The following is a 25,882-nucleotide window of genomic DNA, read 5'->3' on the forward strand; positions in this document are numbered from 1 at the left end:
GTAATATGCACAGTTAAGTCCTCCACAGGTCACACACCCTCTTGCTCCTCAGCATCTGACAGTGTAATGGCAGGTGGAGGACCCAGGGAATATGACTGTCTTGCCACCACCTTGCTACCCCTTTCTGTTTCTCCAGTATTTGTCCCTAGAGAGGGTGGTGGAGTACTGTACATTTTGGAACAAAGAACTGAAAAGGTAATTAGGGATCTTAGGATGTTGTAGGTTTTCATCTGCCCCTCTCCTCCACAAGATCAAGACAATTCTGTTGTTGTTTCTACAGGTTAATCTTCTCCTTGTCTTAGAAATACCTCCTTAGTCTTAGAAATTAGATCATTCCAATTCCATTCCAACAGATAAAGACTCACATTCAGTGTATTGTATTGTTCTAGGAAATGCAACACACATTCAGGCTAGAATTCTAGGTTGGTAAGCCTTTCCCAGAGCCATTCAAAATAAATAAAAAACCAAACAACCACACAGCACGACCTACACACACTTATGGTCTATTAACCAAAATGTAACTCATGGTAGAAAGTACATCACGTTCACACACACAGTTCCAATGAGGGCTGAAAGATCCACAAATGCACAAAGGTTAAAAAAAAAAAAAAAGGAGACAGATGAAGCTTTGAGGGGCAAGGGATTCTTTACTAACCAATTTGCGCAGAATGTCCTCTTCTGGCCATGTTCTTGGATCTCACAGCTTCCTTTATACGATCTACTTCTTGCTGATACCGCTTGCGATCACGAGAAGCGTTCTCTTTGGCTTCCTTCAGTGCAGACTCCAAAGCTTTAACTCTTTCAGCTGTAGCTCTAAGTCGCTTCTCCAGTTTAGGAAGTTCACAGCGAAGATCAGCATTATCACGTACCAGCTACAAAACCAGAATTGATTATTTTCTTGGCACCTCCCTCTTCATAGGGAGAGCTAACTAAATACCCTCCCACCTCTAAACAGGCAAAGCAGTAGGACTACTATATTAACTTTGCTTAAGCTTTTAGTAAATCTATACTTCAGTGACAATAAGACTGTTATTTGAAAAATCAGCTACTGTGGAAGAACCTGCTACCCAACACAGGTATTTCTACATTCTTCTTCCATAAGAGACAGGCAAGAATCCCAGAGACTGATATACTGTGAAAAAAGTGCCAACTTGGATCTTCTTCAATTTAAATGCAGCTATTTTGTTACACAAGTACTTAAAATAGCTAATTAATTTACATTATAAAACAACAGACTAAATTTTCCCTACATCAAGAGACACACTAAAGATATAGAAGCATTTGATCATAAAATAGTTACTTTATGACCAATTGGTAGTTGCTTCTATAATAATGAACCTTGAGGAGTTTGTTTTTAATTAAAACTTGAAAATGAGTCTCACTGTACCTGCTTGTGAACCTTTGTAAGCTGTTCAAGATTATTCTCAAGGAAGGAAATCTTCTGTTTTTGTGCAGCACTGCCTCCTGTATCATCTGAGTCAATCTCGGCACTCTGCAGTAACATGGGGAGGGAGAAAGGAGGCTGAGTATAAATCTGAACTTGCATATTAGAATTGAGCCAGAAAATTACACTGCACAAACATCAATTCCTAATTTAGCTCTAAACTGAAAGTTATGCAGCATTCTCAGAAACAACAAGTTTCACCACAGCACCGCATTACCTTTTTCACTCTAGTAGCCAGATCTTGAACAAACAGCTTCCGAAGATTGTGAAGAGTCTGAAGTTCTTTTGCCTACAGTTAAGGATAAGAAGTTAACAAAACAACCCGAACAAACTCTGAAAGAAAAAAAGAAAAAGGCAAGTATTGATATTTGCTTTGGAATTTATTCTGAGTATCTTACCACAGTCTCTTCCAAACCCTTTAAATCTTGTCGTGCTTGTTCCCGTCTGTCCTGCATGACCCTGAAAGACAATAAAGTCACCCTAAACATCCCAGCAAAACTAGAAATTTTAATGTTTTAGGAGACTAGGGTAATAAACACTGTCTGGTACAAACAACATATTTCAGTTGAAGTCTTAAATTAAAGATGTAACCAATGGATGGTATCACGCTCAGAAATCCGTATGGGATGGATTGGGAGTGCAAGAGTTGCAAGAGGAAAAGAAGGAAGTACTTTTAGTATTGAAGAAATACAACAAGTACATTCAGATGCATAAAAGTTCCTATAATAACAAAAGATAAGACTCTCAGAGTCAGAGTGAATATTTGGGGAGATCTTATCTTAAAAATGTTCTTAGCTCTGACCAGCAGAGATGGTAAGTATCATGTGACAGATAAGGATTTTTTCTTTGTTTTGTTTTAACTCTCAGCATGCTTGCCAAAGCCAGCATCATAAACAATCTCAGTGTAAAGGTATATAACCTAGTGATTATCACTGGACAGAGCTGCTGTCTTCCCATGCAACATGAAAGCATTTTCTACAAGAGTAAAAATGTTCTCTCTCAGAACTGTAAGACACTGCAGTTACTAAGATGACAGAATACAGGAAAGAAATGTGGATTTCTCGTTTTATGACTCAAGGTTGGAATAGAAAGGCCAGGGACTGCACAAAAATGAAGTGTTTCTATTAAGTAGCCAAAAAGCTTCTTTTCCTCTTAAAATATCTCCTCACTCAGCCAGTTTCACTGCTAGCTCACTGTTAAATGAATAAACATTTGAAGTAATAAAATACTCTAAACAATATCTCAGCATCCTATCCATTTTCCAGACCTCTCTGGAAAAGTATTTGCAGGCATCTTATATAACTCTAAATTAAAAAAAAAATAAATCTGCATTGTTTCTGGTCTGTCATTTGCCATGCAATTAATCAATGAAGCATGCAACTGTTTCATTTTAAGAATAAGCCAGTTAGAACCACCTAACTACTTAAACTGCATAAGAAACAAAAAAAGAATAAAGGAACTGTTACAAGCCTCTTCCAGTCTTGGATCATACAACACTTATCTGCAAATTGAAAAGTTAATTACTCCAATCCTCAGCATATTAACAAAAAATAGTTGTGCCCTTCATATCTTTTATAATGTTACTTCCAATTTTAAATATTCAGGCAATGCAAAGGTTTTAAAAAAGTTAAGTTCAAGGAGGCCCTGGAATCCCTCTCTTTAATAGGTATCCTATACAGCGAGAGCCATTTCATCATATTAGGTTAGGTCACTAGTTTATAGAATAAGTGTTGCCACACACATTTGTTTTATGCATCATCACTCACGTCAGTTCATGCAGTTTTCTACTTTTTTCCTGATCAGTCGCTTTTAACTTCTCATGCTCAACTCTAAGACGTTCCTGTTCAAGCATCATCTTCTGGTTTTGGCTGAACACAGAAAGTAAATATTTTATCAGGTGAAACTGTCAGACAACACATTCACTAACAACACAAGACAGAAAGACATTGCTGGAGGAAACCCTTGCCACTTCCTTCACACTGTATTTTGCTTCTGTACTCACACAGTCCAGAAGCATTTGGCACTACTAAAATAATGGCAATCACTTACTCTTGAAGTTCAGTGATAAGCTTCTCCTTTGCATCAACTTCATCTCTTAGGCTACTGATTTGTTTCTGATGTGTCTCACGATGGCTCTGAATTTGCTGCTCCACAGCTTGCTATTAGAAAACACCAGATTGTATTAAATGTTTTGAATTGCCACCAGACTTCACTTTGTTGGATTTGGGTTGGTTTGGTTTTTTTAGTTTAGACAATGAATTTAACTTACCTTGACTTCATTTGCAGTCTGAACTTTATTTAAGTGCTCTTTCTCCATCTCATGGACCTTTTCTAGTAGGGATAGAGAAAACACATTTCAGCCAGGTAACTAGGCAATCCCATGGATGATGGAGTTAATTTCCATTTCCCTTGGCAAGACCTTAAAATTTGGAAAAAAACCTCTTCCACCACAAAGATCAATTAAATCAGTAACATCTTCAATTTAATCCTCTCCATAGCAGTTCTTTCAAACAACAAACACGTTTTTGCATTGATCAACTCCCCACGTTGAGCAGGAAAAAGCCTTTCTATAGCTCTACCCTTCAACCTAAACAAAGCAAATCCCTATTTATCACTACATACTTAAAATGGTGAGGGTGGTGGGTGGGGTGTAGGGGAAGCAAGTCCTACCCTGTGCTCGGAGTTGAACTAATTCTTCATTAAGGGAATCCACAGATTCTTCCAGCTGCCTCTTCTTCTGTTCTACGTTCTGAAGATATTCAGTCAAGGACTTGATCTTGGCTTCGTGCTTGTGGGATGAAAAGATTCATTTACTTTGGAACCAGGTATCATGGAATTACATCTGCATAAATGGTTCATACTTCTTTTTAAACAAGAAGTAATCTCATCTCAAAACAAAAATGGTACCAACTAAAAACTCTAAGAAGAATATGACTACTCAAGTAGATCTGTAACGTAGCCTATAAAATAACGTCTTTATTCTGGACTGGAAAGAAATATATTTCTGGTTGGGAGAAGAGATGTTTCAAATGTTAAATACTATCAGAGGCCCACTGTATTTAAAAGATTGCACTGAAATCTGCATCTCCTGATTTAAAAAAAGATTATCATCCATATGTAAAACATAATATAAGAATGTTAAACTCTTTTCTAATAATCGCAATAAAATGGCCTTGCTTGCATTAGAAGTAAATTTAACCTGCGACGCAAGCCTCCTGTAATTTTACTGTGCTATTATTACCTCTCCCACATCCAACTTGAAGCACTAGCAGGAAAAGTGCTCACTAGCCACTGCTTCTGTAAGACTTGTATTTGTAAAGGATCCAGTGGTGAAGAAAACAGGGACTCTAGTATTTAATACAAGTGCTGCAAAATCATTATCAGGCTACAGATAGATTGTAGAAATTCTGACATCCCGTCACACTCAGAACTACTCAGAAGCATCCAAACTGAAAAGAGTACTAAGGAAAAAGCTGAATCTTGTGGTTGTTCACTCACAATGTGCTTTGCTAGGAGTCAAAAAGAAACTGCAACTTTTTTTCCCTAATAGGTTAATGAATTTAATTTTTAAAGAACATTTAGGAAGTATACTGCAGAGGAACATTTACCTGTGAGATCCGGAGCTGGCAGGCAGCCAACTCCTTTTCGTTTTCTTCCATTTTCTTATTGCTTTCAGCTTGTGTGCCTTCTAACTGTTTGCATCGTTTTACCATTGTTTTTACTTCTGATTTCATTTTGCTAATGTACAGTCTTGCAACTGTGAATTCTTCATCTATCATGCCAGTTCCCTCAGGCTGCTGAAAAGTGCGAAATGGTACGTTTAGAATGCTCAGATAACAAAACCAAGCTGAAGATGCACTGGAGCAACTTAATGCCCAGAACACATCCCCCACCTCAACAGATAATCACAGCTCTTAAAAAAAACCCACCCCTAACATTGTGGTGTTTAAGTTTTCTGATAGATTATTTAGAAGTTTGTACTAAGGTAATGAGTTGCCTGAAGAGTGAAATACGTTCACTATTGATTTCTAATACTGCTTACATTCTGGCCCTGCAGTGATCCTCTAGATTTCTCTTTTGTTTCATTTCCTCATTCCATTTTTTATGTAAGTATCATCCTGATTGTCACTGTAGGTCAGTATTACATTTCCAAGATAATGTTGTTGATTAAGACCACTTCATACAGCAGTTTCAACAGGAAAACACTGCTTCAGAAAAAAAATCATGCCTGCTCTTCCTTGGCTTTGCATAATCAAATTCTGTCTGGGACCCAATTAAGTCACAGTATAAGGAAGGACAAGCTAATGCCCAAATTATTAATATACGTAAGACTTGCTATGGTGGTAATTTTTACCATACTAAGAAAATGATCCCACTATCCACAATGCATGTGTTTAATACATGGCATTAAAGACAGCACTGATAAATCCTTACCTTGACATCATTGTTTCCCACAGCAATTCCTATCTCTGCAAGGTCTTTCAGTAAGGAGGCCATCATTTCTGTTGCTCGTTTCTTCTGATGGTTGGTCATTTCTTTAAGTTTCTGCAGCTCTGCATCTATACTGGCTAAAGTGACCTACGGTAAAAAGTTTCCCTTTAATAAACAAAACACACTCTTGCTTTTGGAACTAGTTTCACACTATTTACAGAGTGACAACATTTCTTCCAAAAGAACTAAAAAGTACTGCGGACAGAGACCTTTAGCTCACAAAATATAATCTTCTAACTCTGAAACAAAATTAGTGTCCACATTGTTAGACAGCATTCAGAGTTATACACAATTAAATATTGCAGAGAATTGTGTTTACAGAAAAAAGGTACATGGACAGCAAGTCCAACACTTTTCACCATATCTTGGTAAAGGAAAACAATTTATTTGCCTGCAGAGCTCTTAACTCTTTCCTATTTGCAAAGCAAAAAACTGCATCCACTACTGAGAATTCATACACAACACAGTCTAGAGCAGTTTTTCAGCAAGTCTGAGATGCTGAATGTAATGGTTACAGCTCAGCAGCTCACATGCTCAGAAGTCTGCTCTTTGTTCTCCAGTTTTAAAAAAAGTGCCAGACGTTTTACAGCAGGAAAGTTTCTGGCAGAGATGCCAAAGAATGGCTAATGCCTGGGTTATCTGTGACAGGGAATACCAAAATGTCTTAATTTTATGACATCTTAGAACAGTTGCTTTCTTATGGTTTGAGTTATTTATGACACTCAGTGAATATTAGTTATGATATTCAGAATCGCTATCTATAAACTAATTAAAAACAAGATCAACAAAGCAAACAAAAAACCTAAACACACACTTCAGTATCATACATACATAGAGCAAGCCTACTCCACCAAATTTTAAATGCTGCTCATAAGACGACCAAAGATTCTCTGACTTTTAGCCAACCTTCAGGTGATGGAAGTTACCAATACAGATTACTCAGCTTAGAACACTTAGAAATTTAAAGAGAAGTTTTGTGATCTTGTGAACTTCAACCTTAGAGTCAGTGTTCTATCAAGCCAAATCTTACTAACTGAAAATTGGAAGACACATTCACTAGAAGACCCAGACACACTCAAATTTCATCTTCGAGAACAGAGAAGAATGGGAGTTGTGCCACCACATACTGTCTGCAATGCCAGCAATGCTGATTCTATCCAGTACTTAGAATTTTAGGATAGTAAGGGAGTATTAACTGCTTAAAACTGACTGAAGTCTGCCAACTATCAGTCAGCTCAGAAACTTTGCAGGTATGTAAGGAGGTGTATGGTATTAACCCTGTGCCTGATGTTGGATCTGTATTTTAACCAGGGCCATCCTCTGAAATATGTCCTCAGTGTTCTTAACTACTCCTTTCAGAAAGTAAACAGAACTGCTTATTTTTGAAGGCATAAACATAAATTATTTCACATGCCATAAATACAGCAGGTAAATACACATTCCTTTCCAGAAAAGCTGTAGCATGCTCACTGCAACTTCGAGATTGGAAGAAGCAGATTCTTAAGTCAGGATTACCCCAACTGCACCAGGAAGACAAAAAAAAACTGAATCAGATCACCAGCATGTCATCAAAGTGTTAACTTTGACATCTAGGATATTTCTGAACACTCTTCAGGTAGTAAAGCACCACAGACACTAAAAAGACAAGAGCTAACAAGGTCAAGTCACATTGAAGACTGTCAGTAGTTTCTTATCCCAATTTCATACCGATTTTTGATTGAGTTCATCACTAAGCAGTTCATATTCCTTTGCCTTGTCTTCTACTTCCTGAGACTTCTGATCATAATTGACAGCTAATTCTTCAAGGGCTTGTAACACCTCTTTCACTTCCTCTTTAGAGGCATCATTTTCAGCCTGAAGGCGATTCAACTCTGCTTGTAGGTTGTCTTGGTCCCGTCTGGTTGATGCTAGAAGCTGAAATGTTAACAGAGATTTAATAAAATTGCAAAAACAAATAATCATGAACAAAATTCCATGTATAACTTGAATTTTATTACTGCTTTTAGCTACTACAATAGCTTACATCTAAATTTTTAGTGTACTGCATCATGCAATAAGGATGCCAAGGAAACATACAGTGAGAATGAATAATTAAATTTACCGTCTACATTCACAGTTCTTTAGCTCTTACAGTATCTTCAAAATGGAAGTGATTACAAATCAAGACACACAGGGACAGCAACTGGAAATGCACATGGAATATAGCAAATTCTCAGAAAAGCCACTGAACACTACTCATGAAATTGTCAGCAGGCTAAGGACTAAACTTCCAGTATTTTAATACCATTAGCTGCTGAAGAATAACTAGTCAAAGCATACAGCTGCTAAAGAATCCAATTTATTTATTTAAATAAGATTAAACAGTAGCTTCAACTTCCTGAGTTGTCAACCCACTTCCTTCCTACCATGTACACAAGGATTACTACTTTTTAAATCTTTGTGCTGTGGAGAAATATTTTTTCTAATATCTTGGCTAAATGAAATTAACATTTTCATTATTAATAGGCATCTGTCCCCATTTAATTAAGTCACATCTCTGGCAACATGTGCATACAAATTGTTTTGAGTATTCTAGAAAGTATGGTCTGAAATAAACACAGATACTTCCTTTTTCATTTCCCTCCTCTCCCTTCTCTCTCTGTACAGCAAGTGACCAAAAGTAAACCTTACAACAGATTTCTTTGAGTAAATCAAGTTATCTTCAGTTTTGACAAACTGCTGACTTTACATAGGGAAAACAACTGCTGCTGTCTTTGCATAAAATACTTCAATTCTTTCAATCTTCATGGATACTTAAGATTCAAGCAAATTGGTTTAAGCTTAGCCATTAGCACAGTGTAAGTGGGAGGAATGAATAGGCAGAGCATTTAGATAAGGCATAAAAGAGAACTACTGTGCAGTAGTTAAGCTGCCATTCTTCCTGGTCACTGTGACCCATTCAGAACATCTCCAGTTTCTTTAAAGAAAAGACAAACAAAAATAAAGATGCAAGAGCAAAACTCACCTCTTCCTGATCCAACATCTGTGTCTTCAGTTTTTCTACTAGTTGGCTCTGCTGATTAATTTCTTCATCCTGCAGTTGAAATAAGACTGTGTTCATTAAATTGACAAATACCACTCAGAAAAAATAATCTAAGAGACATCAGATGTTTGACATCTAATTTTTCCCTATTCTGAGACAACTACACAACTGAAAGCAATTGAAGTAAAAAAAAAATCCTTTTTATTTCACTGCCTGATCCAGTAGGCTCTCAACCTGGCATGTACATGTAACACACCATGCTTCAAAGACAAAAATCTTATACCTGGTGCTTTTGCAACTCTTCTTCAAGTTGTTCTAACTTTCAAGAAACAATTAAGATTTAATTAAAAGATTTTTCTCTCTTCAAATATATTACTGCTTAAATTTGATATTATATTCAAATAAAATAGGCATAACACTCAAAGAAAAAATTGCTGTCTTCAAATTACTCTTTATCCCACTTTCTCATTATTTTCCAACTAAGAAACAATACTCAGTACCAGATAAGGTAACTTTGATTTCTCTTAATCAGAATTAAGAGTAGGCACTCTCAGCAAATACTTAAACAAGCTGAACTAACAAATGAATACTGGCAAATTAAATATTACACAATAATATGGTTCAAGATTTAATTTCAAGAGGTCTTACATTAAATAAGAATACCATACCTTGTCATCCAGTTGTTTATACAGTTTGGCAATTTCTTCCTCACATTTCCTTCTCTCAGCATCAGTGAAATTGCCAGTTACTCCAATTGTGGTAGCTGGTTTATCATTAATAACAGTAATATCCTTGTCCACTGCAAAAGCTTCCAAGTTGGCCTTCTCCTTGTCAAACTGTTCATCAACTGGCACAGTCTCCCCTTAAAGAATACACTTAGTTTTAGTACAGTCAGCCATAAAGTGTCTTCTACAAAGTTAGCCTTGAGAAATATTACATATTTCCTACTAACAGTATTGCTCCACAGTTAATAAGCAATTGAATTAACGTGATTACTTGGCAAAAACAAAAAATAACCAAAAACAAACAAAACAAACAAAAAACCCCAAACACCACCAACCAAACAAAAAAACCCACCAGACCCAGATCATCCAAACTATTTCCCGCTTACCACAAAAAATTATATTTCACCCAGTTACTCTGCTATGAGCTACATCAAACCTTATCTTCTAAAAAGTCACCTAAGTTGCCCAGAGGACAGAAAATCCTTTCTTCCCCTTGGCAGTCTGTTCTGCTAGGTAGCCATATTTACTTTTAAACTGCTTTGCTTCTTTAAAATACCTTTTCAGTTACCGTTTTATCTTTTATGTTCATAAAGCTTTTTCTGATGAGAACACTAACTTCACATAGAAAAAAATATCACATGCTAATCAAGGCACTTCTTTAAACTAAATTCCTTAGTGCTTTGTTCAAAACATTTTATGCAGTCCTTGGAAGGCACAGGCTCTTTCCAACACTTCAGTATCTCCTGTCAATATTCTGAAAGAACTGTACTTAACATTTCAGGTGTGGTCTCATACCATCTCTATAAAAGAATAAAAAAACCACCTCAAAACCCAAAAAAACCCCACATCCTACTAAACTTATTTCAGTGAACCCATTTTTTCAGATTTATATCAGGATATGGTGCAGTTGTCTACAAGATTGCAAAATCATCTTCTGTAGCTGCCAAACTCCAGAATACACCTGTAATTATGACCTATGTTACTCTTTTCCTGAATTTATGGCTTCATTATTAACTTGTATTTTGCAGAAACTTCAATTGATAAGAAGTTAATTATTCAGGAAGAATGAACAGGCATATATCCTGCACTGTCAGCAGTTTTGGGTGGTTTTTTCGCCTATTAACATGTTTGAGTTTTAAATGAGGGTAAGATCCTGTGATATTGATTTGAATTAGAAAACCAAACCAGAGGAAACATTTAACTCAGTTTCTGCACTTAAAATTAAAAGCAGTTTTTTCTCTCCCAAAATAAGAATTTTACAATGTAACTCTAGCTCTACTAGTAAACCAAGTATTGAATAATCTAACATGAATACACTTTCAGACCTTTTTGCCATTACGAGATTACTGGAAGTTGTTTCAGTTGCAATAAAGTGAAAAGCATGAAGTTCGAAAGTCAACCTAATATCCTGGATTTAATATTCTTAATACTGTCTTGCATAGTGCCCATAGCTATTTTTGGTATCATTAGGACTTATTCAGTGTCTGTTGTCTTGGCCAAAGTTTGCATAATAAAAACCTAATTGTTTCTCACCGTTCCGCCACCTGTTGAGTTCGTTCTCCAGCCACTGGATGGTGTTACGCAGAGTCTTGTTTTTCTCCTTTTCCTTCTCGTACTTTTTCTTCCACTGTTCTGCTGTGAGCTCCACGTTGACACAAACTGTGTTCTTAATGGTCTTCGCTCTACACAGAAAAGGCAAAAAGCTCTGAAACTTCATTTTTAAAGAGAGGAAGGTTATTAAATAAAATTTCCACGGATCACTGGTGAAAGTGTAAACATTGCCACCTCTTCCAAAAGTTGATTTCTACTCCCCGTCAAGTTACTATTCTTTCAATTCAATTGATACAACTGTAAATGGAGAGAGCAACACAACAAACTTTGAGAAGGTTGAAAAATCTCAAGTTGATTGAGTTGGAAAAATTCAGCTGCATACTTTCACCTGAAAGAATTCAGGTCAGGATAGTTGTGCACAACTTTGAACAAAGGATAGTATTCACATCTAGCTGTACAATGGAGAGTATAATACTTCTAGGGTGCAAACCAACTGGCCTACCTAACAAACAGCTCATTTCAACCAAAAAATCCAGTAACTAGATCTCCACTAACCAAAAAGGTGTTACAAGCCAATTAGGTAATTTCAGATGGGATTATCTACACTCAGTTGGGTGAACCCCATCCAATTAGCCAATTAGCTTTGGAGACAAAACTACAGGCACAAATAACATGTCCATGAAGTTAATGTCTGGTTTTTACTTTAGTGCCCTACATCACTTATATGAGTAGTTTTCCTGTATGGTCTCCTACTACCAAACATCCCACCCTAAGAGATCAGAACAGGAAAAAAGCTTAATGGCAGTCAAACATTTCTCCAGCCTCACAGTACAATCAATCCCTGTAAGTATCTTTCTGCAAAGTCTTAGTGCAAAAGACACATGATATTTTTACTGTGCCATGTGATATTTACACAGCCTTCAGTTACTACAGCTGAGGGTTTCAGCATAAATTTGAACAACTCTAGAAGGTTGAATCACTATACTGGAGTAACTATGGTGGTTGAGACAGAAGTGTACTCTGTTAACTCCTGAAGAAGTCAAGAGCACAAGGCAGTGAAACTACATAGCTGCAGCTGGAAGACACTTTTCATTCAATAAATACTAAAGGGAAAAGACTTCCTAACTTCTAAAAGAAGACCAAAAACCTTCACTGTTACAGAATGCAGTGATTACTCCACACTCACTAACTATTCATATTCTGCCAGATTTCTAAGAAGTTCTGAATTCATCTAGTCTACTTTCCAAAATACAAAGCTTATCAGAGAAAACCAGTACAAAACTATCTTTTTGAACTAGAGTGGAAGAGGTACACTAACATCAAAGATCAGATGGCCTGCAAAACACTGACTGCTTTTGTAATGTGCTCCAGAAAATGCAGTGATTCAATCAAGTGGTCAGAAACTGGAGTATAACAAGGTAGTATTAATAGTAGAATGAAAAAGAGCTACCTAACAATACCAAATTTGAAATGGGTACTTAAAAATTCAGTTACTAATGACACAGGAATTTACAAGTATTAACTCAAATGTTACTGGAATGCTAGATGAGGACAGGCTCCCCTGGTAAATAAAAGATTCAACTTAACAGGAGTGAACTCTTTCCTCCCTCTTCCACTTTAGGGAAAAAAAAAAAAAAAGGTACTTATTACCCTCCAAAATTATACATTAAACCACATTTTGAACCAAACTATATGCTGTCCTCCTGGAAATGCAGTCTTGAGAATCCTGCCCAATTTAAGGATTTTTAAATAATATGAGATAAGGTAGATCACAGCACTTAGCCATACATACAATAAAAAAATACAGAAAGAAAGTAAACATTCTAATTAATTTGGTTGAGGAATCTTAATGAAGTAACTTGCTTATTTCTCATTCTGCATTTATTTCTAATAAGTCATTTACTCACCTTTGGCCAAATAGAAGAGTAGATTTAGTTTCAGATTCATTGTAAGAAGATGGAGAACAGCAAATAACAATAGTGGTTCTGCAATTACCCCCTAGTGAATCTTGAAGGATTCTGGTCATTTTGCTATCACGATATGGAACATACGTCTACCAAGAAAATGGTTAAATGATCAGTCATGGTTTCTCAGACACAGTTAATTTGTTGAAATATGAGTTATGCTTTTGCTAGGTGTAACTTCATTAGACATCAAATCCTACTTTAATTCATAAATAGTAGGATTGAAGATGCACAGGATGACATAAAATTGTACTTCTATGTTTGGCAACTTTTAGAGCCCAGGAAGACTTTCAGTATGATGTTTGGATCCCTCAGCATTAAATGTAACTTATTAATCTTCACTGTCAACACAGTACAAGACCAATGGCCATCTCCAATGCACTGATGCAACTGGAGTAGTTTAAAAGACTCCAGGCATACCACAGAGATTGGTAAGAATTTCTGTGTAATATCATATTCAAAGATGCAAACCTTTAACCTTCAAGTATAAAAGTACAAAAGAGGACACTTACACTACTTTCAGCCAGCGCCGAGATGACATTTCCAAGAGCAGACAAAGACTTGTTGATGTTCTTGGCCTCATCCAGCACAGCACCTTCTGCTCCAGTTTTACTAACCTATACAATATTTCAGTACATTATTAAATGCATCTTCAAAAAACATCTTTTGTGTTTAAGATAAAAGTGGAAAAATTACTTGAGCTTTAAGTCAGTCTCCCTGACTTTAAGAGATGCTCAGAAGCAAGTGGCATTAGGATAAGCAAATTCTTTCTTAGACTTCTTCCCTGATTCATTATCGATTTTTCATTCAAAAGTCAGTGTTTGAAGATGTTCCTGATATTTTACACTGAAGTGAATTTTCTCCTTGCAAAGGAGGCCTTTTTATAGAAGATAAACCTACAGTTAAAAACTCCTGTCAAATGAACAACTTCAAAATTAGTTTGAAGTTTTTCAAAAAGACTGAATCCCTTTAAAGTAAAAAAGCATTACGAGGTTACCCTTAAAACCAAACCACCACTATATCCCCCCAAAAAGCAAACCATAAAAAACAAACTACAAAACCCAAACCACATACCACCACTACCCCTGGAAAACACAACAGAGTCTTCATTAGCAGAAATTTATGAGAACAGATTTCAGAGGCTGAATCCGACCTACATGAGTAATCTAAGAGCTTAAGCAGATACCACCAGAAATGTGAAAAAAAAAATCTAACCTGACACTATTCTATTTACCTTAGCTCTTCTGCCTCAAGGTCATAATTTGACTAACAGTTCTAAAACCCCCCTTTACTATTTTCACCAGGCTGTGATCATGACTACAACTAAACAATTCTATTTCCCTGTGTTTAAACCAAATCAAAACATGGCATTAGCAACTTCATGTATTTCAAAAAGACTGGGGAAACACACAAAAGTAAAGTTTGAAATAAACAGTGAAAGGAACTACAGAGAAAAGAGACCTGCAACCCAGCCCTTAAAAGGCAAAAAAGACTATAACTAAAGGAGGACGTTTCAGAATAAACACAGGATCAGAGACAACAATAAGGTCATAGAACAGCGATGTAAGGAAAGACAACAGCCAGTAGAAACAAACGAAAAAACTGAAGACAAAGACAGGGATAAACCCAGAAGCAAAGATGAAAAGAATGTCAAAAATCCAACTCTTGAAAGGGTAATTACAGTACGTATTTCTTTTCTTGCTTTAATTCACTGACATAGGAAAGCAAGCAGTCATTTTAACCAGTGTCAATCAGAATTTCAAGTTAAGAAACTTGGTATCACTATATGAGAAAATTCAGATATTCCACATCTATAGAACTCTTTATTCCAGTACCTGACTAACCCACACACCTGTAGACGTTTTTTGTGCTCTCAGATACCGAAATTGAACTCTACCCTCTTTCCCCACCCCAGTCCATATTTACAAACTCTCATTGCAGAAATGCAGATCAGCTTAAAGTGTTAGTATCTAACAGCCAACTCAGCCTAGGACTCAGAAACCACATTTTAAAGTCAAAATTAACACTTCAGAGATGACAACTGAATAATCAGTATTAAAGTAATGTAAAATACTTGACTGAAAAGAAAAAAAGAGCTTTTCAGAGTAGAAAAAGAAACTTATAATTACCTTCTCACTGCCTGCCAAGTCCACAAGGTAAAGTTTTCCACTTAGTTTCTGTTCTGTTTGAGTATTCTCTTGTTTTACATTAATAAGAAAAATACTATGGCTTCGGGAGCTGTGTTCATTCATATCTATAATTCAAAATACACACACTGTCAAAAAGATTTGCACAACCAAACTCTCTTAAAACAGCACCTTCCCACAGTGCAGCGAGAGATAAAAAGTTAATGCAACTGTATAGTGTAACCCCTCAATGACAATAGAACTAGAGGCAGCAAAACCAAAAGCATCATCTAATTAAGTAACAAAAGATCCAGTTTCCCTTGAGCTTCTATTAATGCCCCATAAGCTCACTGATCAGGTTTGCTGAACTATGGAGTTCACACTTCCCATTTACTTTATTAGAACTGAAAGCATATTTAGTTTTTGATATCAGAATGCTTTTCTAAGACTTCCAGTGTATCACATTTTATCCTTTTGTGATAATTTGAATTAGATGGCCATAATCTTTCAGCCCTTTCTTGTACTGCCCCCTCTGCCATGAAACATGTGGAGCAAACAAGACTTGTTGAATTTAAAGAATTATTTTAATTCAGTAACAAAATTTAAGTAGACTGCAATCTGAATGAGAATGTCTGTCTACTTCTTCCTTTTAACTATAAATCCCTCACACACCTAGAAGGACTGGTTTACTGATGCCACAGAAGCAGCTCAACACAGAATAAAATAATACCCTTCTATCCAAATTTCTGCTACTTCTCCTTTACTTTGTGTGGTCCCCACTTCAGAACCTTTCTACCTAGGAGGAGCAACGAGTGGACGTGCAAGACCGAATCATTCCTTAAAAGGAACATCATATTTCTAATTTTCATCTTTAACCAAAGAAATGAGAAGGAAAACCTTTTTTTTTTTAATGACTCTATATTCTTTTTCTGAATAAAGAACTAGACACAGGAAGACTGTAAAACTCACTCTCAATTTGGCTCTCAGACATTTCTGGCAGTCACCTCGGTTGCAAAGAACTCAAGTATTATTTTGCATGCACCTCATCTTTCCTTCTCTTTTTTCAACCCCTCTGTCAGTTCCTAATCCTGCTACTGGTGGGAATTTGGAGACCCGTGACAGGGCTCCTTGCAACTTGGTTGCATGCTACTGCCAAAAATCTTGGGACATTGGGATGCTGCTTAACTTTGCAGCACATCTGAATATACATTCTGACCAGCTGCCCTTGGAATATGTGACAGAATGGTCAAACTGTCAGTGAGCCACAGTGCCTCACTTATAGATTTCCAGGTTAATTGAAATAGATTCCCCAAACTGGGATTTTGCACTGTTACTAAAGCAGAACTACATGTTTTTCTCCAGTGATTCAGAGCTCCTCACTGACCACTTACTTTCTCCTTTCAATCCAAGTCTAAGCAATCATCTAACAAGAAATTAATTGAAATACTTCTTTTGGAAAGACACGGTGAAACAGCTTATGCCAGACCCTTTCAGAAACCTCAACTGTTTAGCTAACTATTTTTGTCTTCCATATTTCCATACTATTTTTGTACTTCCACACCAGAAGCAACTCAATAAAGCACTAAAAGGAAACAAAAGATAATACTTACTTGTAACTGCTACATGTCGATTTGATTTTCCTTCATCTATAGTATCCATAACTTCTTCTGGACTACATACAAAACGCTCTGTGCAACCCTTTGGAAAACAAAAGGCAGGGGGGGAAGAGGGGCTGTAAAATAACACCACACCAACAATCCAAAAGTAAATGGTGTACACTAGGAGTGCAAGATGGAGACATATCAGACTGATGCTCACCTTTACATAGGGAACTCTATTTTTGTCCTCATGAACAGAAAGATTGGTCTTTGAAACTGGAAGAGAAAAAGTTGCAATGCTAAGGCACATATGATTTAATTGCAAAATGAATGAATGCACTGTGTACAATGCATGGACGAGTCATAAATGTTACCTCTCAGCAACACTTCATGAAAATTTAATATACAAGAAACCACCCCTACTGCAGTTTTAGTAATATTATAAGGATAAGCTCCATGCTTTCCTGTTTTGATGTACCCTTACCATGTATAGGCTATTAGCATAACACATACTTAAGTATCATAAGGGTGTTTTTTTTTTAATAGCTCTCTCCAAAACAATTTACTTTCTATGTTCAATACAAATAAAAGGCTTACCATCCAAAAGGTCCCTTATTTTATCCAAGTATATTTCAAAATATGACACCTAGAAGTAGGAAGAGGAAAAAGAAATACATCACCAGAAAGCAAAATTGCTTTGTTTTTTGATCACAAGGATCCAGTACGATTACTATGACCTCCCACATAACACCACATCCAGCACAAGTTCTTACGGCTGAACTAAATACACCTTAAAGAAAAAACACATTTGATCAAAAGCTTCAAACACTATCAGCACTGCCACAGGTTATCAGGATAGCTACCATCAGTGTTCAACGGAAACAAAATTAAACTGTTAACATAATTCTTCTCTAAGAAGAATCAGTTACTTCAGAAACAACTCAGGTTATCATGTTTCCAAATTACAGGCATTTGAAACAGATACGGAATATCCACTTACCCACAGATTACCTTCTAGTTTTAATACAGAATAAATAAGTAAAAATGAAGTTTACCTTAATATGAAACTCAAGATTCTCATCCATGGAGTAAATATAATTAAAAATATCTTGCACTATTCTTGGAATAATGCCCATTCCATCCGGATCGTGAAGCTTCCCCTTATTAGAAAAAGATACAATAAAATTTAACATTCATACTGAATGCAACATTACAAAGAGTATACAAAGGCAAGGCGACTGGTTCCAGTTAACACATTAAAGTGCTGGTGGATATGATGCACTTATTCTGCCTATAAAGGACAGTTCTGACCATCCATTTAGCCCCAGCATTTGCCAGAAGTGTAAAGAACAGCCTCAGAACACTGCCAAACTACTACAAGTGAAAATATGTTACTAACATCATTCTTGCATTTCTCATCCTGCTACTGAGGGCTGAAAAAAATACACTAACTGCCATTCTCAGTCCTAAAAACAACAATGGGGTATAAAAATGTTGTAATGGAAAGAGAAAGAAAATTAAAATTGCGAGAAGAAAACAAGCAGACATCTTATTTCTAGAAAGGTAAGACTTTTCAATGCAGAGATGTGACAGAGACATTAAGAGAAAATTGTTTTAGTATTTCTTACTTCCATAGTGTGTGTCTTTCCAGATGATGTCTGCCCATAAGCAAAGATTGTTCCATTGTATCCCTCGAGTACATCTAAAGGGAAGGAGTATTTTCATTAGCATTTATTTCCTTCTTCTAAAGATAAGTCAAATTAAATAGAATGCAAGTAGACAGCTCCTAAAATGTCCAGCAAGTTAAATCACTCAGTGTTTGGGAACCCTGTGCTACAGTTAGGGGGAGGGAGTGTGTTTCTCCCTACCCCTTTTAATGAATTATGCCATCATCAACTGTCTTAGAAGTTTCCTATATTAGAAGTACCTGTTTCTTCAACCAGAAAAATCAGGAATTCACAGTCAGGGACAAAAAGGAAATTGATACAACTGCCAGGTTGAACAGATAGTCTTTGCTATCTTGGAAGAACAAACCATGAGAATGCCATCGTATTTTTGACCCTCAGGAAAGTTTAATTGTCCAGTTGTGATGAAAATGAGCTATACCCTAAGTGTCAAGCATCTTGTTCTTAGGTTTCTCTTCTAAATGATGAATGAACTGAGCCAAAGTTTTAGATTGAGAGGTGGGTTGCTTGTTCATGAGGCAGTTACTGTAGAATCACATCCTGCAAGCAAACTTTTATTTTCCAAAAACATGTATAAGATACTTCCAATGGGGAGGTCTTTGTCATTCCATCAGACCTGTAAATTGATTTGTCTCACCACCAGAGTTCATTTGCCACTTGATGTAGCACAGCCTAGAAATGCCACATGGAAATCAGAGCTTTACAATGAGAAAAGGGGTAGCATTACAATTGTTAGTTCAATTCCAGTTTTTAAAAAGTAGACTTTTTATCTAATCCTGATTACCAATAACTCATTAAAGGGTTCAATACTTGCAGCAGCATGAATTTTCCATAGCAATCCACTCTTCTAATGATCAACCCCCCCCTACATTTACCACATATTCTCCTGTCACTAGCAGTTGATATTTCAGGGGTTTCTGACAAGACTTTGTAAAGCCATTTTGAAAGTTGTGTCAATTATTGCTTACTACAGGAACTTATTGTGGATCATCCTGCTTTGTGATAAGACTTGATTTTCTAAAGGTACTAGGCCAATTCTGAAAATTCAGTTTTGGAGAAACTGTACACCCTGACATGCACAGCGAAAACTCATATTTCACAAGTTTCATTTCCACTTATACTCCTGCAAACAATCTTATGTAGGATGTTTTTCACCAATAAATTTTTTGGGGGACAGATGGACAACACACCTCAAACCTATTAATAAGCGTTATTTTGATTAATTTCAGACAAATTGTTTTAAACAATTATTGCACAGAACAGTAAAAAAAAAAAAAACCCAACCCAAAACATAGCAGGTAAACATTATCAAGTGTTGCAATCGACTGAAACGGTAGGTTAAGTATTGACAGGATTTATTATCTCAACTACAGGATAATTTTATACTGCTACAATCCATGTTGGCACTTATTAAACATGCAGAAGATAAAAGGCAGCAATAGAAGTATCAGTTTGCAACACGGAAACCCACACAAACATGAGACATTGTCTTATGGTAAAGCTGCTCTTCCACCTCACCTTTGACAATCTTTTTAGCACAGTCATTGTATACTTGCTCCTGTGATGTGTTTGACTGGAATACACGGTCAAATATATATGGCTTGGACTGCAAAAAAAATAAAAACAGATAGAAGAGTCATTAAAATGCTGTAAGTGGAACTGGAAGGTGTTTGTTCATATAGTTTAGAAGCATCCTATACTGTCTCAGCCCAATCTTCTATTTTAAGCACATGAAGACTGTAATTAGGAAATCAGCTTATACAGTGTTGCCTAAATCTTCATGCACTTGCTTACAAGTAAGGCCTTGAATTAAATACAATTGGTTTCGAAGTGTTATCTAAATAGTTCTCCAAAACTACTCTGCCACATGACCTCAAGATACTTGATTTACAAGGTTAGCCAATGCCTGATCTGTACATCCAAGAACCCCTTATTCTCTTCTACTCTGGTGGCAGGTTTATTATGGTAAACCCAAACTATTAAAAACAGCTTATACCCCATGACACAGAGCATCTGTCTTGGTAATGTTTGTTAAAAAAAAAAAAATCACACCAAAAAGAAACATTCAGCACAAGAACTATTTTGCCATACACCACATCCTTAAAATAAAGCTCCCCAAACAGAAGAAAAGGCCATGTTGGAGGAAGGGAACCTTTCACCAAGACTCCTTTTGGAAAAGGCTATGTGGTCAGGAAGCTCTGACAGAATTTTGAGAGGAATGTTGGATATTGGTTTTTTTAAAAAAACAGAGATTTTCATAACAATTCTAAGCAGCCGACAGTCCATTAGGATATGAACTATTAGGCTCTTAAAAAGACTATTACATCTTACAAAGTTCAAATTTTTGTAGCACTTTCAGAGCTTGACTTTGTAGGTAGACAAGCAGCGGGCAAAGTTTACAAAGGACCTAGGTCAGTTACCATTGTTAAACTCCCTGCAACAGTGAAGTATTCCATTTTGCCTAAATTTAATTCATTATCATCCTCCCCCAAGGATATTCTGGAACTGACTCTCTGGCAAAGGAACAAGTATAGTTTCCATCTTTCATCCACCCACCACATTTCCCTTCCCCAGCCTGACCTTCCATTTGTCTTTAATAATGTCTAGCACCACACCAAACAAAGCTTTTTTAAATTCAACACATATTTATCTGTGCAGAGGCCTTGAATTCAGATGGAGGAGTTTCCTCTTGGAAAATAATTAAGTGTTCACTGTATAAATAAGTTCAAGAAACCACAAGACTCAGCAGGCAGAAACTAACCCTAAGGTGTTGAAGTTTGTCAGAACACTTGTTTCACAGCAGGGAAAGCACAAACCTCCTCGATTACTCATTCCAGCTTCAAATACATCTCAAATCCCTCTGTTCTACAGGTAGAATTGAGGCCATCACATACACCAGGAGACAAATAACTGAAAATTTCTAGTAACCCTGAGGTAAGAAATTGAAGACTGAGAACACATTACACAAAAAGGAAGTCACTGTAGAAAGGATGACACCAGCTACACATTTTCTTTCTCACTAGAAGCTGTAGCTTCAAACCCCCTCCAATTTCACAGATATCAATCAGCTACATCACAAAACATTAATCAGATCTGTTTCATGGTCACGTGCACATATTTATATGCACTGAAATAATTCCATTTTGGAGCATCATATTTACCATTGCACATTGGAAAAATATAGTGAGAAAAGTGATAGTGTCCAATGTCACTATAAACAATCCACATGGCATTAGAAATTTGTGTGTTTGTGCTTGTCAGATTTAAATCCTCCTTCAAATTATTGCTCCAGAAAGCATATAGATGAAAATTATTTTTCAATTACATTGATTTTAGAAGAATTAGGGAAAGTTCCTGGATACAATCTTCTGACAGTCTATAGAGCAACTGTTAAGAATATTCACTATTTCTCATGGATCCTAACATATCTGATCTTTGCTGTTGCCAGCAAAGCATGACAACAATGGGAATGGAAAAGTACATTAAAATGTAAACACTATTTTGCATAGTATGTGTTTGAACGTATACACACACACATCATTGTGTATTTATATATTACTACAGAATATTTCTGATGCCAAAGAGCAGGAAGAAGGAACTGTAGGCATAACCTGCACTAATCTGCAACCATCCTGCAACCTACAGGTATTTGCAGCAGGTTCTAAAAAAAGCTTCCCTTCTCTACATTTTTAAACATTTAGAGGGGTTTGTTTTTAATTCTTCTGCTAAGCAAAGGTTGACTGAATTAAACTATTCTTTTCCTGTGTTAAAGAAAAATGTTACTAATTTGAGAGCAATCTGCAGTCACAGAATACTTTCAGACTATCTCCTCTTCAATTGTCACTAAAATGCTTTCATAAGAGAACAGAGTCCAATTACAGTATCTCATACAATCTCTTTTGTTTTACAGAATGTTAATATAAAGAATAGGACATATAATGAATGCCATGGACTAGTAAGTACAGGAAATCAAGCTGCAAGAACTTTGCTCAGGCAGTAATGCCTTTAATTGATCTAGTTTATTTATACAGTGAAAGCTGTTAGGCACATGGCAAACTCCAATTTCCCTCTAGTTAACAACTGCTACAAAAATAGCCACAAAATTTAATAATTCTGGCCAAAAGCATCCTCACGAGGAGTCCTATTGTCACTTGTCACTTCTCCATCCCTTGCAGGTGGAAAGCCTATGTTTACGTGCCCTCAGTATTACAGGTTCCCAAATGAAGCCACAATACAACCTCAAAGCACCCAAAAATGCCACCACATGTTTCCCTCCCAGGTCACAGTACTTTTATCACACCTATGAAAATCCATACTAGACACGTCTCTGTTCCACCATCACCGAATCAATATCTAACCAAGTAGGTTTAGACAAGTAGGTTCCAAGATGATTATGTTCTAAGAATACAAATTACACCCACTCAGCATGATTTCACATCTTTGACATCTGCAATGCTATGTCTTATCACTTCTCTTTACAGTCTACTTTCTGCTGTAAACAAAGCTAAAACAGTATTACACAGATTACCATGCCCTAGAAAGCCTCCTCATTACCTTTAAGAGATTAATCAAGAAAGATTAAAGTGCCAGATATTTTTTCTATACCAGATGCCTTTTCTTCCCCAAGCAGTAAACAATCAAATCTAATGATGACCTGAAGACACAAAAGGTCCAAGCAACATTACCACATGGAGTCCACAACAGGCACAGTAGCAGTGTCACTACCATGGTATGAGGCTGCTTTGACACACTCCAGAATTTTTCAGCAGGTGTTGCTCAAATTCTATTACCAATTTAACACATATGACCTATAAGCAACACACAAAACACCAAGCAAACAAGCAGAGCTTCTGACTTCCTCTCTGCAATAAGTTAGCTCCTTGCCTAGCATTTCTTCTGTCAATAGCCAACCACAAGACAACTTCAGCTCCAACAGCTGCCTGTACTGAAGGGGTGTGGTCTCACAGTAAAAACTTTGCAAGTGTTCTAACAGCCCTCAAAAAAGTACATTTGCCAACAGGATTTAGCAGGAGTTAAACTGAATCTTAATAAAGGGTTTATGCAGAAGTACACAGTTCCACAATTATCTTGAAGACTAGTTACCCATTATAATCATAAAAGGATGCTTAACCCACCTAAATTATACAAAATTTGAAGCATGCATGAGTTTCTTTGGAAATGTTTTAAGTCAATACCTTCAATGAGGACTATGGAAAAATCTGCAATCACAACTACACTGAAATCTTACCTCAAAAGTCAGAGAAATACTTAAACTTATCTCCATAGAAGAAATTGTAAAAAACCTTCATATTGCTATTGCAACTTTCCATAAACTACAGAACTGGTTATTCCTAAGAATACCTGAGTTCACCTTGGCTTCAGATATTAATGCATAAAAAATAAGTCAGCAGTGAAAATTTGCTTGAAAAAAATCAGTAGCATATTTTTTTACCACAATATATCTGCAGCTCTTCACTGCTTTTTGCTGGAATGGACAGTTAAACCCATGTCATACCCACCCATGTCAGCTTATTCTCAGTGAAAGGCTGAAGTAGCACATAATGGGCCCACTTTCCCTTTAAGTTCTGTATCTTTATCAAAGAATGTTCTCCCTGGCAGCGCAAAATACGTTAAAAGAATAATCCCACATGGAATAATTTCTGGAAAGTATGATGCCAAATACCTGGCTCAGTTCTTCCCGTTACTAAGTTAAGGTATTGCTCTTTGACACACCTGAGTCCAACACTGCAAATGGGTGAAAAGGCACAGTTACAAATTAGTGTTTTATTTTTAGGATAAGGAAAGAGGATTTTCTTCTTGTCCTAGCTCCATGCACACAAAAGTGCAGCTGATAAAGAAGAGTTAGTGGATCTCAGCTCTCTTTGTCCTATTTTCCATATTTCTGTGCAAATACTGCAACTCAAATGCCAACTTTTACAGTAGTTATTTATTGTTACAGAATGACTAAAATGTGATTTTATTTAAAATATTGTGACTAGAAACTCTATTTCCAGCATCAATATAGGGAATAATTTTGGAACAAGAGTTTCAGCCAAACTTTGTCTTAGTAAAAAGTTTTTTCTAAAGAGAAAAGCAAGCACTCCTGGCATAAAAATGGTCATTGAATTTCAGAACAATGAAAAAAACCCAAACCAAAAACCAAACAAGTATGAGTGAGGTGTTTCTAAGCAAGTGGCACAGCAGCCAGAGAGAAGAGCTCTCTCTTTACAGATTAATGTAACACAGAATATTTGCTTTCTGTTAAATCATCATACCAGTATCATCTGAAAAGCATCTTTGTTATTCACCACTTAACGGAATAAAGTTAGAAAAAAATTAGAGAATAACTCTAGAAGAACAGTATTATTTCAGCTACAGACTGCAATTTCTCCTTCATGATTAAGGTTGCACTGTAAACATGAAGAACTTTTATCTGTGTCTCTAACAAAACAGTACTTTCCTTCATTTCAGCAAATAATAGTAACTAAAAAGCTGCTTTAAGAAGGCATCTTGCTTCTTGCATTTATACAGCCCAGCACAGCCTTCAGCAACACATAGTTTAGGTTTCCCTTTTGAAAAATCTGCTGCCAAAAGCTGCAGTAGTAGCAAGTGATCTTCATTACCTGCTTCTAACATAACTTAAACCTGGCCTTGCTCTCATTTATGATTCAACACTAGTTTTAAAGACCATGAAAAAGAAATCTAAATTTCTCAAGCTCTTTCCGGGATCACAGGGGTTACATTTTACATTTAAAAAAAAAATCAGCACTCCAAACAAATATGAAAATACAGACAGGTAGCCACGACTCTTTCTTAAAAGTCATAGAAATAAGGAATATACTGTGATCATTACTAAACACATTTGGACAACAGAGGCATACTGCCCATTTTTGTGAACGTCCAGAGCACCTCGCCACTTCAGCCACTGGATAGCACTGGTTTTGGTTTAGACTTCAGTCAGAAATTCCTGAGTATTCAGTAGTCTACCTTTGGGGCAGTTTTAAGATGAGCAAGACTAGGTATAGATGTTTTTAAAGATTTATAGAGGTGCTATGCAGAACTATAAAGCTACTCAGTTGCAAGTAGTTTTATATTTGAAAAAATAAAGTACATAATCCTATATCAGATTGCTGTTCCTCTCTGTTACATCTTACTCAAAAGCCTGAAACCCATGAGCAAACTGCTATCAATTTTTGTATACAGGTACATTTCTGATGTTTAACATCAAAGTCATATACTCATTATGAGTCACCCCACTATCTATTTTAACAAAATC

At 36.4% G+C, this 25,882-nt stretch overlaps 1 protein-coding gene across 2 annotated transcripts in view; it reads right to left on the minus strand.

Moving 5' to 3' along the window:
- The window catches only part of KIF5B (kinesin family member 5B), a 34,958-nt gene that overhangs the window by 6,083 nt on the left and 2,993 nt on the right, over positions 1 to 25,882 (minus strand). Inside the window, exons 2-24 of one of the 2 annotated variants that reach the window (XM_027648466.1) lie at positions 20,125 to 20,212; positions 18,550 to 18,623; positions 17,977 to 18,081; positions 17,519 to 17,567; positions 17,142 to 17,197; positions 16,934 to 17,021; positions 15,327 to 15,451; positions 13,710 to 13,814; positions 13,141 to 13,286; positions 11,216 to 11,364; positions 9,626 to 9,819; positions 8,940 to 9,008; positions 7,643 to 7,849; positions 5,879 to 6,022; positions 5,053 to 5,238; positions 4,115 to 4,232; positions 3,714 to 3,775; positions 3,494 to 3,603; positions 3,211 to 3,312; positions 1,843 to 1,903; positions 1,662 to 1,733; positions 1,388 to 1,492; positions 656 to 872 (exon numbers count right to left, since the gene is read on the minus strand). In XM_027648466.1, coding sequence (XP_027504267.1) covers positions 656 to 872; positions 1,388 to 1,492; positions 1,662 to 1,733; positions 1,843 to 1,903; positions 3,211 to 3,312; positions 3,494 to 3,603; positions 3,714 to 3,775; positions 4,115 to 4,232; positions 5,053 to 5,238; positions 5,879 to 6,022; positions 7,643 to 7,849; positions 8,940 to 9,008; positions 9,626 to 9,819; positions 11,216 to 11,364; positions 13,141 to 13,286; positions 13,710 to 13,814; positions 15,327 to 15,451; positions 16,934 to 17,021; positions 17,142 to 17,197; positions 17,519 to 17,567; positions 17,977 to 18,081; positions 18,550 to 18,623; positions 20,125 to 20,212 — 2,632 coding nt within the window. Of the gene's footprint in view, positions 1 to 655; positions 873 to 1,387; positions 1,493 to 1,661; positions 1,734 to 1,842; positions 1,904 to 3,210; positions 3,313 to 3,493; positions 3,604 to 3,713; positions 3,776 to 4,114; positions 4,233 to 5,052; positions 5,242 to 5,878; positions 6,023 to 7,642; positions 7,850 to 8,939; positions 9,009 to 9,625; positions 9,820 to 11,215; positions 11,365 to 13,140; positions 13,287 to 13,709; positions 13,815 to 15,326; positions 15,452 to 16,933; positions 17,022 to 17,141; positions 17,198 to 17,518; positions 17,568 to 17,976; positions 18,082 to 18,549; positions 18,624 to 20,124; positions 20,213 to 25,882 lie in introns of both variants that reach the window. The other variant, XM_027648465.1, reaches the window with a different exon arrangement.

Source organism: Corapipo altera, unplaced genomic scaffold (genome assembly GCF_003945725.1).
Source record: "Corapipo altera isolate COAL_440 unplaced genomic scaffold, ASM394572v1 47, whole genome shotgun sequence".
Lineage (NCBI taxonomy): Eukaryota > Metazoa > Chordata > Aves > Passeriformes > Pipridae > Corapipo > Corapipo altera.